Raw genomic sequence first — 13,965 nt, 5'->3', positions numbered from 1 at the left:
CGCTATGCCAGGACACCACTGCACACAGGGTGGAGGGCCAGCAAATGCTATTCTGGGGCTGAAAACAGCAAATTCCTCTCTCTGTTTAAGGGACACCCACCTGTTCTCCCAAGGCAGAAGAGCAGCTTTGGCATGCGCCATCTACCAGTTCCTATCTGTGACCCAAAAGCGCTTATTGCACTGATTACAGGGCATGCAGGGCATGGGTGGGCTTTGCCAGTTTGGCAGGCAGTTAAGGGAACAACAAAGGCTCTTGATCCCTGAATCTGTAGGGCACCCGAGTCCTGTAGTTCCCTCCGAAACTACCTTTGTGCGCTGAGTTGTGGCTGCATTCTCAGCCATGGCCAACAGGTGGCAGTGCTGCCCGTGCTTTGAGTGCTCAAGGATTCCCACAGCGGGAAAGGCTGCAGTGGAATGCGCACACGCTGGGTTAATGTCCCCATTACAGCATACGGCCCCCAGGGTGGGGGGTAACCAGTCGTCAAAGACCTACCCAGTCCAAGGCAGGCAGAAGGGAGACATAAAAGGACACAGCTTGACAGGCTCTCAGAGCCTCTCCACACTATCCTCACCTACCCTTACTTCTTTCCCAAACCCTCAGCCACCACTGGCTGCTCTGCCTTGCCTCGCTATGCTCTCAGGCCATCTGGTGCCAACACATTGGCCTTGTGGCTGAGAAAGGTCTTCAGCAGACACCAGGGCTGACTTCTCTTTACTTTGGTACAAGGTGGATGTGGCAGCAGCTGCCTGCTAGATGCCCCTCATTTGCTGTGGGTGTGCTAGACCAGGGGCTTGGGAGTAGGTCTGGCGTACGTGAATGTATGCAGGGGTCTGTGGTAACAAGGGGCTGTGGATTTTAGTAGACTCTTAAAACAGCTTTCCGTGGGTGCACGGGTGCCTCTGCAGCTCCCAGCCCTGCTCCACCTTGGGGAGCTATGAGGATGAATCAAGTGCCTGCAGGCCAGCAGTGCCTTGTGGACTTGAGGGCCTTTAGGGCCTCACCTGAGCACCCAGGCAGTAGCTCCCTCAGACTGCTGATTGCTCGTGAGGCTGGAGGACACAACGGAGCCAGGAGAGCTAGGCTGGCAGGTCTGTCACATCCGGGGCACGTGTCTGGGGACTGTGCTGCCAGCCACGCCCGGGAGCTGCTCCGACCCTCAGCTGGGGCTAGGGCTTGTATCCCCTCTGTACCCCCAAGCTCTGACCTGTCCTGTGATTAATGAGCTGACGATTCTGCATCGATAAGGAATTAACCTAGAGCCCCTACCCATCAATAGTCACAAGCTCAGTCCCCAGCCCCCACACCCAGGCCAGAACATTCCAGGGCTCTGGCAAACCCACTGCTAAGTCCTGTCCCCTGCACTGTTGCCAAAACCAGGCCCTGAACTGCTTCAGGCCTTACACACACACAGGCCGCAGCTGTTTATATTGGTTTAATCCATGTCAAATGTAGTTTACAAAGGGCAAGAACATGTCCCTTTGTATCGAATATACAGACACAGCATCACACCACGGGCCCTGGGAGAGGTGGCGGAGCAGCACCTGTCCCGGGAGAGCAGCTCTACTCCCAGGCCCGGCTCTCAGCAGAGGCCTGGGCAGCCGGGGGAGCCTCTGGCCAGCCCCAGCTGCGGCCTCTGCTTCAGCTCGGTTCCGTTTTCTGCCCCGCCCCCACTCCTTACAAAGAGCCCCATGAGCTAAGACTAAGGAGAGGATCGTGTCCCTTGGGGCAGTTGCCCCTGGTCTGGGAGAAGAAATATACACCACTGAACACCGAGCACACGGGAGAAGGAAGGGACGCCACGGGACAGGGAGACACAGGCACCCTCGGGAGGATGGGCCGAGCCCCCAGCCAGCCCCGAAGGAGGCACTGCTTCCAGGGGTTCTTAAAAAAAAAAAAAAAAAAAAAAAAAAAAGGAAAAAAAGGACAGAAAATCATACAGCCAAAGGGGCAGGGGTGGGGCAGGGGTGAGGAGTCGTCTCATTTATACACAACATTGTAAACATACGCGGTCTATATTACATGTGCTTCAGTCTGGTGTCTGCGTCTGTCCGCCTGTCGGTCCCAGCGCTGGGTCTCAGGAGCCTTGCCCCACTGCTCCCCCACCGCAGCTCCCCTGCCCCTCCCTGGGGACAGAGGCTGGAACAGGTATGGTCCCCAGACTTGGCGGGAGCCAGCATGCAGGACCTGAGCACCAGCCCTGCTCTGGCTCCAGAGTCCTGCGTGTACACGTGTGAGTATGTGCATGTATGTACAAGGGGAGCCTGTGTGCAAGTATGTACAAGAGGAACGAGTCCCTGCTGCAGAGGCTGGGGCGGGTGGGGCCGCCCAAGGCCAGGCTGCCGGGCTGGCTGGCTCACAAGTAGATCCTCCGCAGGTCTCCGGGCGCTGTGATCGTGTTGCACTGAGGACACAGCTTCTTGGCACCCTGAGGGGACAGGGAAGGCTCTAGTCAGACACAATGCGCTCTGCAGCTTGCAGCCGTGAGCACTGGGCTTGCAGCCCCATCTCCCTGCACTGGTGTGTGCTGGGGCCTTGGTCCTGTCAGCCAGGTTGGGGACGCATGGTGGCCTCTGAGCAGGCAGGCATGCTCCTGTGTTGGGGGAACGCCAGGATCAAGCCGCCTGGCCAGCCCCGCAGCAGGAGCTCCAGTAATGAGAACAAGGCTGGGTCCAGCTGTGGCTGCAGCGGCCCTAACGAGATTACACGCGGCCTTTGATCAGGACACAGAGCCCACGTCCGGGCCTTTTATTGCTGTCTCCGGGCGACATTTTAATGGCTGCTCCCGAGCGGAGAACAGGGGCAGGAGCAGAAGGAGCTTAGTAATGGGAGGGGGAGGGGCCGGGCCCAGGCCCTGCTCACCAACACCAGCAGCCTCCTCCTGACCTGGGGTCTCACCCATACGTGTGAGGCAGTGGGCCTTCTGGGGGCGGGGGCAGTGAAGGCAGGGAGGGGAGAATTTAATAAACCTGCAGCCGGGAGAGGCATGACTGCAGTGAGATGGGGTAGGGGGGAAGACGGGACCCTGGCTTCTGGCTCTCTTCTCTCTCTGGTGCTCCCTGCCCAATCCCATCCCAAGCTGGCTCAAACATAACCATGAACATCTGGGCAGCGCCTCCAACAGCCAGTCCCCTACCCCCAAGGCCACCCCTCACCAGGGTCCGCAGCCAGCACTCCTCGCAGTGCACGTGCCAACACTGGATGGACGTTAGGGGCATTGAGTAGGAGTCCTGGAGAGGAGGCAGGAAGAGGAGGGGTCAGTGTGGCAGGCCCAGAACCCAGCCCAGCCCTGGGCACTGCAGCCGCACCGTGGGCACCCAGGATCCCGTCAGGCCCAGAGCCCAGCCCAGCCCTGGGCACTGCAGCCACACCGTGGGCACCCAGGATCCCGTTAGGCCCAGAGCCCAGCCCAGCCCTGGGCACTGCAGCCGCACCGTGGGCACCCAGGATTCTGTCCACTCACCATGCAGATGAGGCATTTGTAACGGTCCCCACGAGATAGCTGTCGTTCCAGCTCCCTGACCCGGGCCTTCAGGGCCTCAAATGTGGTCACAGCCGAGTCTTCAGTGATTCTGTGAAGAGAAGAACACTGTTGGGAAGCAGCTGGCACACTGAGGTCCCACAAGTGGCCTCTGAATTCCAGACTGAGCACACAACCATCTCCAAGACATCCCTGCTTTAACATGCCACACTGCCCGCTCTGCCGTCCAGAACTGACATCCACAGCCTCTGCTCCTTCGCCTCTGTGCAGCTGAGTTTCTGATCAGACACCTGTGACCCATCCTCAAACACTTCACAGTGCCAACATCTCTCTCAGCATCTCCAGAATCTTCTTTGCACACTGACTTCCTCCAGTCCAGCCTGTGGATTATTCCACGAGCCTCCTGCCAACAGCTTCGCCTGTCCACGGTGTTCTAGCACGGAGGACACTTAACAGAAGTAAATCTGACAACTGCTTCTGTCACTCCATGGTCTCCCCAGAGCCCTCAGCCTGACCCTAGCACCCTCTGGCCCTTCACGCTGCACCCCTCTCCTCCTACCCCTCCCCTTTTGCACATCCTCTGCCTCTGACTAATTCACTAATACCCCATTTCCTAATTCACCAGCTCTGCTCAGTTCAGGCAGCACCACACAGAAGCTCCACAGCAACCAGGGCCGACAGCCATCTGAGCAGTGTGACGGCCAAGGCCGCCTTTCTCCTGCTGGGCCTAGTTCCCTGTGGGCAGACCATGCACTGGCCCAATATGTGCTGTGGATACTGACCCCACACCAGGCATGTGAGCCTGGTAACTCTGCTGAATACAGAGCCTGCCTGACCTCCACAGAACGTGGGGAGCAAAACAAGGACCTCATGGGTCCCGTGGTCTCATGGTCCTTTGGTCACAGGCCTAGCTTCTCTCAAGTGCTCCTATGATTTCCTCTGACGCCCTGGTAGCCCTCAGCCTTGGTATCAGCCCTTCCTCACAAGGTCCTGCAGTTCTTCCAAGCCGCTTTGTCCGCCCTGATTACTCATACAGCCAGGACTACCTCAAGGGAACCCTGCCCCTCTCCTAAGACAAGCTGAACAGGACCAAGTGCTCACACAGGGTGAAGAACACTGCCTGGAAGAGTAGAAAAGATGGGACAGGAAACAGGCCTTGGGGAATGAAGATATTACAAATAAAAGAGCTAAAATTTATTAAGCACTTACTAAATGCCAAGGATTGTACTGAGGGATTAATAATTACCTTATTTACACCTCACAAACCCTCATGAGAAGATGCTAACACTCGCATGTTATGTATGAAGAAACCAAAGCACAGGAAAATTAAGTAGCTTGCTCATGGGATCCCAACTATGGCAGACCCACTCCATGATCAACTGTAACCGCTTCACCCTTCCTCTCCTCTGGCCCCACTGGGAAGGGAAGGGGCTCCAGGTCAAGGAACACCAGGGCTGAAGGCAAAGAAGTTCAAGAGACCAACCAGTCCTAAAAGGTTCCTGTCGGCACGCAGAAGGCACTATTGCGAGGAAGGAGACAGCACCCACAATCAGGAAGTGAAGCTTATCTCAGACAACAGGAAGTTGTTGAGAATGTTGAAAGACAGTGATAGGAGAGCTGAAGTTTCAGATGTATTTAGTCAAGAGGGGAAGATCACACTGAGGTATGGGATGGAAGTCCAGGGAGACTCCCAAGTGAGGAGTGTTGTGGGACAGCCTCCTGCGGGGGCCTGTTCTGCAAGCTTCGGGGAGACAAACGGCCCCGAGAACTTGAGAGCTCCCGGGTGGCCTTCCAGTGCTAACACAGCGGTGACAGCGTATGTGGAAGGAGGTGGCAACACTGCATGTTACCCATACACTTCCATCTGTGATCTTGTTCTTTCAGGGTGCCAACAGAACCTAACCCCAGCATGGCCACATTCCTCTCTCAGGACGCTCTATATCCATCGCCCCATGAATCTAGGCTCTAGGGAGGCTGAGGCTGCAGCTCTGGTAACTTAGGGTACTAGATGCTTCCATGGGAGCTTACATTCAGCCTCTGGCGCTGGCAGCCTTCACCGTCCTCCCCTTCCTCTTGGACATCTCACAGCTGGCTTGATCCCTGGCATCTTGCCCAATGCCTTTGTATTGTACTTACTGCTAAATTCCTAAGAATGGCAAGTTGTGCTCCCTTCCTCTCCAGAGATCAAGCGAGGCACTCACTGGTCACGTGGTTATTTCACAAACAGCAACACTCAGCACTAAGGCCTGGGGGTGGTGGAGAACTAACTCACAAGTTCCAACTTAGACAATGAAGCGGAGCTAGAGAGGTAAGAACAAAGCCATCTTCCCCTCTACTTGCTAAGGCCGGTATCTAATGCCACAGCCCAGGTACCCTGGGTTTGCCCAGCATATGAGGGGCCTCCAACTTTCCCTTTGATGAAACATCCAACCATGGCTCTGATGAAACATCTCAGCCATGACCCCAGCTGGTTCTGAAGTAGTATTGCTGAGCTGTCCAGGACATGGGGTGGATTCCTGGAAGAAGCAATAGCATCCTGCCTTTCCCTTCCTTGGGGCTCCAAACAGATGCAGAATAGGGACCAAGGCTCTGTAGATGAGGAAAAAACATCATAGGTACTAACAGGCCCCAACCTCAACAGATCCACACCCACAGAGGACTGCACAGAGCCTCCAGGTTGTCCCATTGAGTCCTGTCTGGTGCTTGTGCTCACACAGGTGGGAAAGGAATCCCAACTTCCCCCAGCCTCGGGTGGGTAGCACCTTCATGGATGGCCACTGGCTCTGGCCCCCGCCTCCCCCTCGGGCGCCATCCCTGATTAATGATCTTGTCTCTCTGATTTATGAGCAGCCCCTCCAGACGAGGGTGGGTGCTCCTTATAGCCCCGCCCGCCCTGCTCAGCTGGAATAGGAGAGAATTATTAAATAAACATCCATACGTCATTCCTTCCCCCCCCCCGCCACCCCAAAGCTGGTTGCGCCGAACCCATACGGCCCGCTCCGGCGCTGACACAGAGCAGCTGCGGTGATTCATGGGCAGCCGGGCCCTGCGCCGCGGCCCATACATCATGCCAGCAGCACTCGCGGCCCCGGCCGAGATAAACTGATCAACCACAACGGGCTGGAATGAATTTATGACAACACAAAATGGAGGGAAACAAATGGGAGGTGACCCTGGGCCACCGACCCAGCCCTGCACCAGCCTGCAATCCACTCTCCTGGCAGGAGGCAAGATGGAACACTGGCCCTAGAATGAAGAGGATGCCTTTTAACCCTAGGCCACCTGGCCTCCAGTCGGAGGGAGGGTGGTAGATACAGGGAGTTAAGCAATGGCTAACGAAAATACCTCCAGGTGGCCTGTTCTGGGTATTAACCACCTCTTTGGCCCAGAATTGGCCTTGACTGAACTTCTGGAAAGGCCTTTAGATAACCAGGTGATATCAAAGCCTTGTGGCACCTCGGGACCCAGGTGAGGGGCTAACCAGCACTGGATGAGTGCTAATGCATCCCCTTTTCTCTGCCAGAAAACCCAGGCACCAACTTCCCTATCAGAAATGATGAGACCCAATGCTCCTGCCTAAAACCCACTGCGAGCGCCACCCGGGACAAGAAAAATGAAACCAATTTAGCTCCCGATTAAGAAACAGAAACTGGAGATGAATCAAGTGCGCTGGCTGGGCTGGGCGGCCATACATCACATTCCCTGGGCGGAGGCCGCCGCAGCGGGCAGGCAGGCAGGCGGGCGGACTGCTCCTCCCTCCGCTAAGGCTCCCGGGGCCATGGCCCGGTGATCAATTCACAGAGTCACGCTCAGCACCAGCTGGGCTCCACTGTCGGCTGAGTGCCCAGGGCAGCAGGACCCAGCCACACTCCTGGCAGCAGCTCTTCCTGCTGGCAAAAGGCCTCCCTCCCTCTCCCAGAACTGCCAGCCCTGAGGACCCCTGCCCTGGACACTGCACTCACTTCTCGATGTCGCTGTTCTTGCAGGTCTTCTGCATGGCATCCTGCTTGCTGCTCTCACCGTTGCTGGTGGACGGCATCTCTGTGGACACAGACAGGACGGCACAGGTAAGGGTTTGGCTTGAGTCTGTCACCACCATCGAGGAACACCCTCTCCTCTGTCACTGCTAACCTGGGTCAGGACTTACCATCACTGGCCCATTTAGAGAACTCAGGCGTGATGCGGGTGCTGGGAGGGCCACCACTATGGGAGAGGAAGAAGAGAGCATAAAGTAAGGCGTGAAGGTGACAGGAAGAGTCTTGCCCTAGACAGGTGAACTGGTCTCTGGGCTCCCCATCCCACCCGAGCCCATGCCCACACTTGCTTTAGGACTGCGCCCCTGAGTGCTTCTCTCTCCTTGGCTTCCCCAGGTTCCTCGCCTGTGCAGGGAATAACATCAGCTTCCGTGTATCTGGCATGATGGTCAAGGAAACAGGATCCTAGTGTGCAGGTCATGAGGGCTCTATTTTCAGGAGGGCTCCCCCTGGCCAAAGCTGAGACTGGTGCTGGGGGAGCACTCGGCACTTCTCACCCCCTTGGCCTGTCCCACCAGCCCACTTCACCCCACAGCGCCCCAAGGATACTGTGGCTTCCCGTACTCCAGAGTGTCATCCCCATCCACATCCAAGTCCGCATCACTGTCAGGGTTCTCTTTGCCGCTGCACATGACGAAGCCGGAGCCTGTGGGAAGCAGAGTGTGAGGAGGACCCCCAGGAAGGGGGTGGGGCTGGGTCAGCTGCTGGGTACTCCTGACTTAGTCTCTGCAGTGCCTTCTGTGTGCCTACCTCAGCCTTCTCGGGGCACTGTATGCTGCTTCAAGTGGCCTCTGTTCAGAGACTAGCCCACTCACACAAAAAGCCAGGTCCTCCCTCAGGAGGCACCTGGGTCCAGGCCTGCTAGCCACCTCTCCTCCAGGTCTAGGAAGAGCAGGAAGAGGACAGAGATATTCAGGTCTCAAAGGTTTCCTCCTTCCTGGATCTACGCCTTCCCTATATCCCAACATCCAGACTGACAAGTCCATCTGAGGGGCACGCAGGCTGCCGAGGACAATCACAGCCATAGAGTGCAACTCTCAGCCAACATCCCGATTTTGGCCGCCAGGTCCTTGCCAGCAAAAACACCAGGCAGCTGTTCAAATATTTGGTGTCTGAAGCGCCTGACATTAATTATTCATCCCCACCTCACTCAGCCCAGATTCCTGGACAAGTGTTGTTATAAAGGGATTAGGAAGAGACACACAAGGTAGGACAGGCATGCACACCTGCTTCTCAAGAAAGCTCACGAAGGTAACCGTGCTGGACTGAGGCTAGGCCAAGGGCTGGGCAGGCAGCTGACTCCTCCTGGCACACCAGGGCAGTAGCCCTGGGCATAGCCCAGGCAGATTCTCAGCCAATGGGACAGTGCAAGTTCACCTGCTATGTTGCCTCTTGAAACTCCCTGTCTGAACAGCCTAGACACAGGACTAAAATAGCCTAAGAGCCACCTTCACCCCTATTTCCTCCCAGTGGGCCGCTGACCACATCTCACTGGCCAGCACAGTGGTTCTGCCAGGGACATACATACATACATACATACATACATATATACAAGACTCCATGGTAAGTGGAGTTGGCCAGGAAATCACAAGCCTGGGGCCTTGCTGATCATCTCAGAAACTTCTTGTCCATCCTTTCCACGCTGAGCTCCATTCTCATAGGGTAACTCCCTCATCCTGCTTACCAAATAGTTATGACCCTTCTTTTCTGGGATCTAAAACAGACCATGGTCCCTGGCCCCAGCACAACCAAGCCCAGGCTCCCTGGCAGGATACGGGAAGGTCTGGCTCCATCTCTCAGTGCTGGGCACAGATATGCAGACTGCACACTATACCTAAACTCCCCTCTTCTCTGTTTCAGACCATTCGCTCTCTCTGGAATGATCACCATTTTTCATTTCCTGAAACACTTTCTTCCTGATCCTCTTTCCCTCTATGGCTGCAGTCTTTGGTCTCACCAAGGCTCACCCCTCTCAAAAAGCAGCAGCACCCCGGGAAGGAAAACGGCTGGCACGGCCTGGGCTCTGCCCTTCCTGACAGTGCTTATTTCCCCTCTACTTGAAGGCAGCAACACAGTTGAGGCAGCCGGCAGGTCAGCAGTGGGGCCATTAAGCTGAGAAAACACCAAGTTACAGCTCTGTCTCCTGTTCACGGCCAGGTGTCCTGACAAGCAATTCCAGCCTTGTTGGTGAGTGGCACCTCTATAAACCCTCTGACAGTTTGGGAGACAAACTCCGCCATCAATCAGAATGTAAGCTATCAGGTTCACTTACAGCTTGCGCCCCCTGAGCCCTGGCAGCCCCCCTCTTCTGACTACATGCAGCTCAGCAGCCAGCTGCACATCTTCCACTCAGCCTGGCTCTGCCAGCCCTGCTTTAGAGGGAGGGAGGGAGAAGGAAGTAGATAATCCTGATACCACTTGTGAGCCCAGTTAAGTCTCCCATGGCAAAGCAGAAAAAGCAGGGCAGCCAGAGCTGCCAGCAAGTACCAGGTTCTCAACACAGAAAACCGCCCTGGGGCCAGAGGCCTCTCCATTGCAGTCTTGTTACTGCCATGCTCGGGCCAGCCTTATAATTCTAGTATAGAATGGGCACTGTGGTTTCTCAAATGCTGCTCTCCTGTCTAACGTCTGCTCCCTGGTAGTCATTTGGTAGGTCTGACTTGACCCACTGTGCCATTTGCTATGAACTCATGGCACCTACACTGGCAGTTGGTAAGTCCATACTTGGGGAATGAGTGCTCCCCGCCTCGTCTCCCTCACAGCCTTTATTCAGATCCTCCTCTTGAGGCTAGGTGCTGAGCACAGGCTCTTGGCTCTCGGGCCCCATCCTCCAGGTGCTCTGAGTGGTGGATGAGACTTTAGGCACTCACACACAGCTGTCCCTTTCCTAGCATCTGCCTGAACTCCTGTGCAACTCCAAGAGCACATTTACTGCCAGGTGTGGTCACTGTCCCTCTGCAGATGGAAAACTGCAAGGGGCCAGAGTCCAACCCATGGCAGTGATCTCAGCACCATGCAGCACAGGCAGCCAGGACCCAGACCACACATGCCAGTGGTCCTGGGAGCCCTGTGCCAGGAGGAAGCCAGGCATGGGGAGCTGGTAACCTGGCCACAACCGTCCTGTCCAGTTCCAGCTCCCAGCTCTGACCCTCAGGCCAGAGGGATAGCATAACCCATCATGTCTACCAAGGAAGAGGCCTCTCTGCCTCTGGTCTGCCTTTGCTCTCACTCTGACCCAATCCCCCAACTGAGACAGATGCTGGGAACCTCTTCCTACCCCCACAGGTGTTCAGAACAGGCTGCTGCCGCCAGTTCCACTCCTGCACTGCCCCAGCCTGCTCCAACCTCCTTCCCAGCACATTAAACTTTATTTTCTTAATGAAATGTCACTTGCTGACTTCTGGCAGAATCATAATAAAAAGAAACGGCCATAAAGCTGTTTTATGCAGACAGCGCCCCCGCCAGCTTGCCCCCCCTCCCACTCAGAGAAGGCTCCACAGTCATTTTATGTTCTCAGCTGCTGGAATATCCCAAGCCAGTACTCAGAGGCAAGATGGCACAGGCAGCTCCTTTCCAAGTCTCTGGCTCCTCTTGCATGGAGCTCCAGGGAAGCCAGGCAAGCTGCCACTCCTGCTGCTGCCAATCAGGCAAGGCACTCGGACTCCAGGCAGGTGCTCCTGGTGTCACGACAGAGGCCCCTTGTTTTGGCTCTGTTATCTTCCAGCAGCTTACAGGCCTGAACCCCCTAGTCCAAGGCATGCAGCCTGATGGTCAATGATGTCCAGTGGGTGGGTGCTAGAACTGCCCAGCCCCGGAGTGTGGACAGTGTGGAAAAAAGAAAAAAAATCCCTTCCTTTCCTGTGTGAACTTGGCAATATAACAAACAGAGAGGATTAAGTGCAGAAACGATAAGCATGTTTAAATTTTATGAAAACGACTATTTTCCTATTCCTATAAACTCATTTCTTCCTGGGTCACTGAGAAAGGGTGGGAGGAGAGAAATCAGTGTTAATTTAATCAATTGATCAGATGATCGATTGAGAAACTGGAGATGACTGTTTACTGGGGGCAGTAACGTCCTGGAACCTGAAACCACAAAAAAGAAGCCATTGATTTCCTCACCTGCTGCTCCCAACAAAACCAGAGCCCAGGAGAAGGAAAAGTCCCGGGGCCCTCCTGAGGCCTAGGCTTGCCAACGGGGAGGGCAGGGGCAGCAGCTTCCGGAGAGTTTTACACTGGAATTAGTTACAGATGCAGTTACGGTGTCTTGTGTAAACGCCATCGATTGGGGAGCTGACAGTCTGGGGAGCTGCGATGCGGGACAATCAATCGGTCTGCAGTGTCACCTGCCACCTCGCTGAACAGTTGACAATGCAATTATCCAGTGTGGAGGCAGGGAGTTGGCGTGTGTCAAACGCACTTAGCCACTTTCCGGGCCTCCCCGATAACGCGTTTCACTGCCTCACGTCAGGAGAGACGTAGAGCGACAGACGCCGTTTAAAACCATTGATACTTGCTCCTTCTGCCTGCACTCCCTCTGTCCCAGCTTAACAATTGTGTTCCAAAAGGCGATTAAATCTCACTAGTTGCCACAGGGGACAGAAGGTGTCCTGCTCCTTGCTACCACCCCTCACCCCTCCCAACAGGCAACAGTCATAACCAAAGGTGGCAGGGAGTAGCAGGCAGCAGCCCTAACCCTCCTGAGACTGCCTCCAGCAGTGTGTGGTTCCAGCACCTGCCACTGACCATCCAGACAGCAGGGCTCTGCTCCAGGCCATTTTTAGCATCTTGGCTCATGTCTGCAGAAGCAGCATGCCAAAGGTGGCAGCAGCTAGGGCAAGGCCTATGTGCCAGTGCCCTTGTATCATACCTTTTACCTCATATCCCACCCTGGTGCTGAAGTTTTATCAAGAAACAGCTGGTTAACCATCTGTGCTAAAGCTGCCTAGCCCGTTTTCTCCATGACTTCTCATGCTGGGTGACCTGGAACTGGTCTAAGTCTAAGACAAAAACTTGAGAAAGAAAAGAGTCCTCAGGCTGGGATCCAGACAAGGCAGAAACCCTACCCAGCTCTGAAGGTCTCAGCTATCCACACCTCACTTCCAGACTCCACCTGAGTGACCAAAGGAGCTTCATGCTGGACTGACAGGGCATTCACCTCTAGGACTCAAAGGTACACTGAAGGCACCTTCCACTCGTTCTGCTGCTTCCTGGGAGATCCTCCATGTTTCTACTTGTGTACCCACCACATCAATGGCGCTCTATTTGAAACCATTCTTATATCCTCTTTCTAGCTTGCCCCCCTTCCTGATATGATGAGCTCTGCCCCCCATGTTGGCAACCAATGGAGCTGCAGACCATGGCTTGCCAATAGAGGATCCCAGAGCTGGATGTGAGCACCAAGGGGGAAAGGCAGGGTTCCTTCAGCTCACAGCTCCTCTGACCTCAGGCCGGGACAGGGCCACCTCAGAGCTGTAGAACCAGGTTCTTCCTTGTGTCCTGCTTCTGCAGCCTGTGATCCCCAGCTTGGCCCATGCACAGCATGGCTCCCCCAGGAGAGCACCCTCCCACCTGTCTCTTTTTGATGGGAATATCAGTGATGCTCAAGGCTGTGTGTTGCCCTTTATGAAAAGAGCAGTGGCAGTTAGAAACCCAACGCCATAGTGTAGTGGTTAAAGTCCTTGCCTTGAATGCGCCAGCATCTCATTTGGGTGCCAGTTCTAATCCTGCCAGTCCACTTCCCATCCAGCTCCCTGCTTGTGGCCTGGGAAAGCAGTTGAGGACAGCCCAAAGCTGTGGGGCCCTGCACCCGCATGGGAGACCTGGAAGAAGCTCCTGGCTCCTGGCTTTGGAATGGCTCAGCTCCAGCCGTGGCAGCTGCTTGGGGAGTGAACCATGGGACAGAAGATCTTCCTCTCTGTCTCTCCTCCTCTCTGTATATCCGCCTTTCCAATAAAAATGAATGAATGAATGAATGAATGAAAGAAACCCAAAGACTGCAAGGATAATCAGCAGTCGAAATCCAGAACTTGAGTTCTCCCAGACCAGGGAAGGCCTCCCTGTGTCTTCACATTGCTATTTCTTCCAGTGTATGCTCATGAAATCCCTACTATTTCCATCAGCCTTAAAAATCTACTTCCAGGGGCCAGTGTTGTGGCAAAGCAGGTTAAGCTGCTGTGATGCCAGCATCCCACATGGGTACTGGTTTGAGTCCTGGTTGCTCCACTTTTGATCCAAATCCCTGCTAATGTGCCTAAAAAACAGCAGAAGATGGTCCAAGTGCTTGAGCCCCTATACTCATGTGGGGGTCCCAAAAGCAGCTCTGGGTTTCTGGCTTTGGATTGGAAGAGCCCTGGTCATTGTGGCCATATGGAGAAATGAACTAATAGATCTCTCTCTGTCTCTCCTACACTAACTCTGCCTATCAAATAAATAAAAAATAAATATTAAAA

General features: G+C 55.0%; 1 protein-coding gene across 2 annotated transcripts in view; it reads right to left on the bottom strand.

The window, feature by feature from the left end:
- Positions 1-1,420: 1,420 nt before the first annotated feature.
- The window catches only part of RNF220 (ring finger protein 220), a 237,015-nt gene continuing 224,470 nt past the window's right edge, over positions 1,421-13,965 (bottom strand). For both annotated transcript variants that reach the window (XM_040977726.1, XM_040977727.1), the window contains 7 exons: positions 8,063-8,159; positions 7,804-7,890; positions 7,627-7,682; positions 7,442-7,520; positions 3,462-3,570; positions 3,154-3,228; positions 1,421-2,426 (listed from right to left, as the gene is read on the bottom strand). In XM_040977726.1, coding sequence (XP_040833660.1) covers positions 2,355-2,426; positions 3,154-3,228; positions 3,462-3,570; positions 7,442-7,520; positions 7,627-7,682; positions 7,804-7,890; positions 8,063-8,159 — 575 coding nt within the window. In that variant the 3' untranslated portion in view covers positions 1,421-2,354. The remainder of the gene's footprint in view (positions 2,427-3,153; positions 3,229-3,461; positions 3,571-7,441; positions 7,521-7,626; positions 7,683-7,803; positions 7,891-8,062; positions 8,160-13,965) is intronic.

The sequence above is a fragment of the Ochotona curzoniae genome, unplaced genomic scaffold (assembly GCF_017591425.1).
Source record: "Ochotona curzoniae isolate NIBS_2020 unplaced genomic scaffold, NIBS_Ocur_1.0 contig_2855, whole genome shotgun sequence".
In the NCBI taxonomy this organism is placed as follows: Eukaryota; Metazoa; Chordata; class Mammalia; order Lagomorpha; family Ochotonidae; genus Ochotona; species Ochotona curzoniae.
This window is presented reverse-complemented; position numbering and strand designations above follow the sequence as displayed.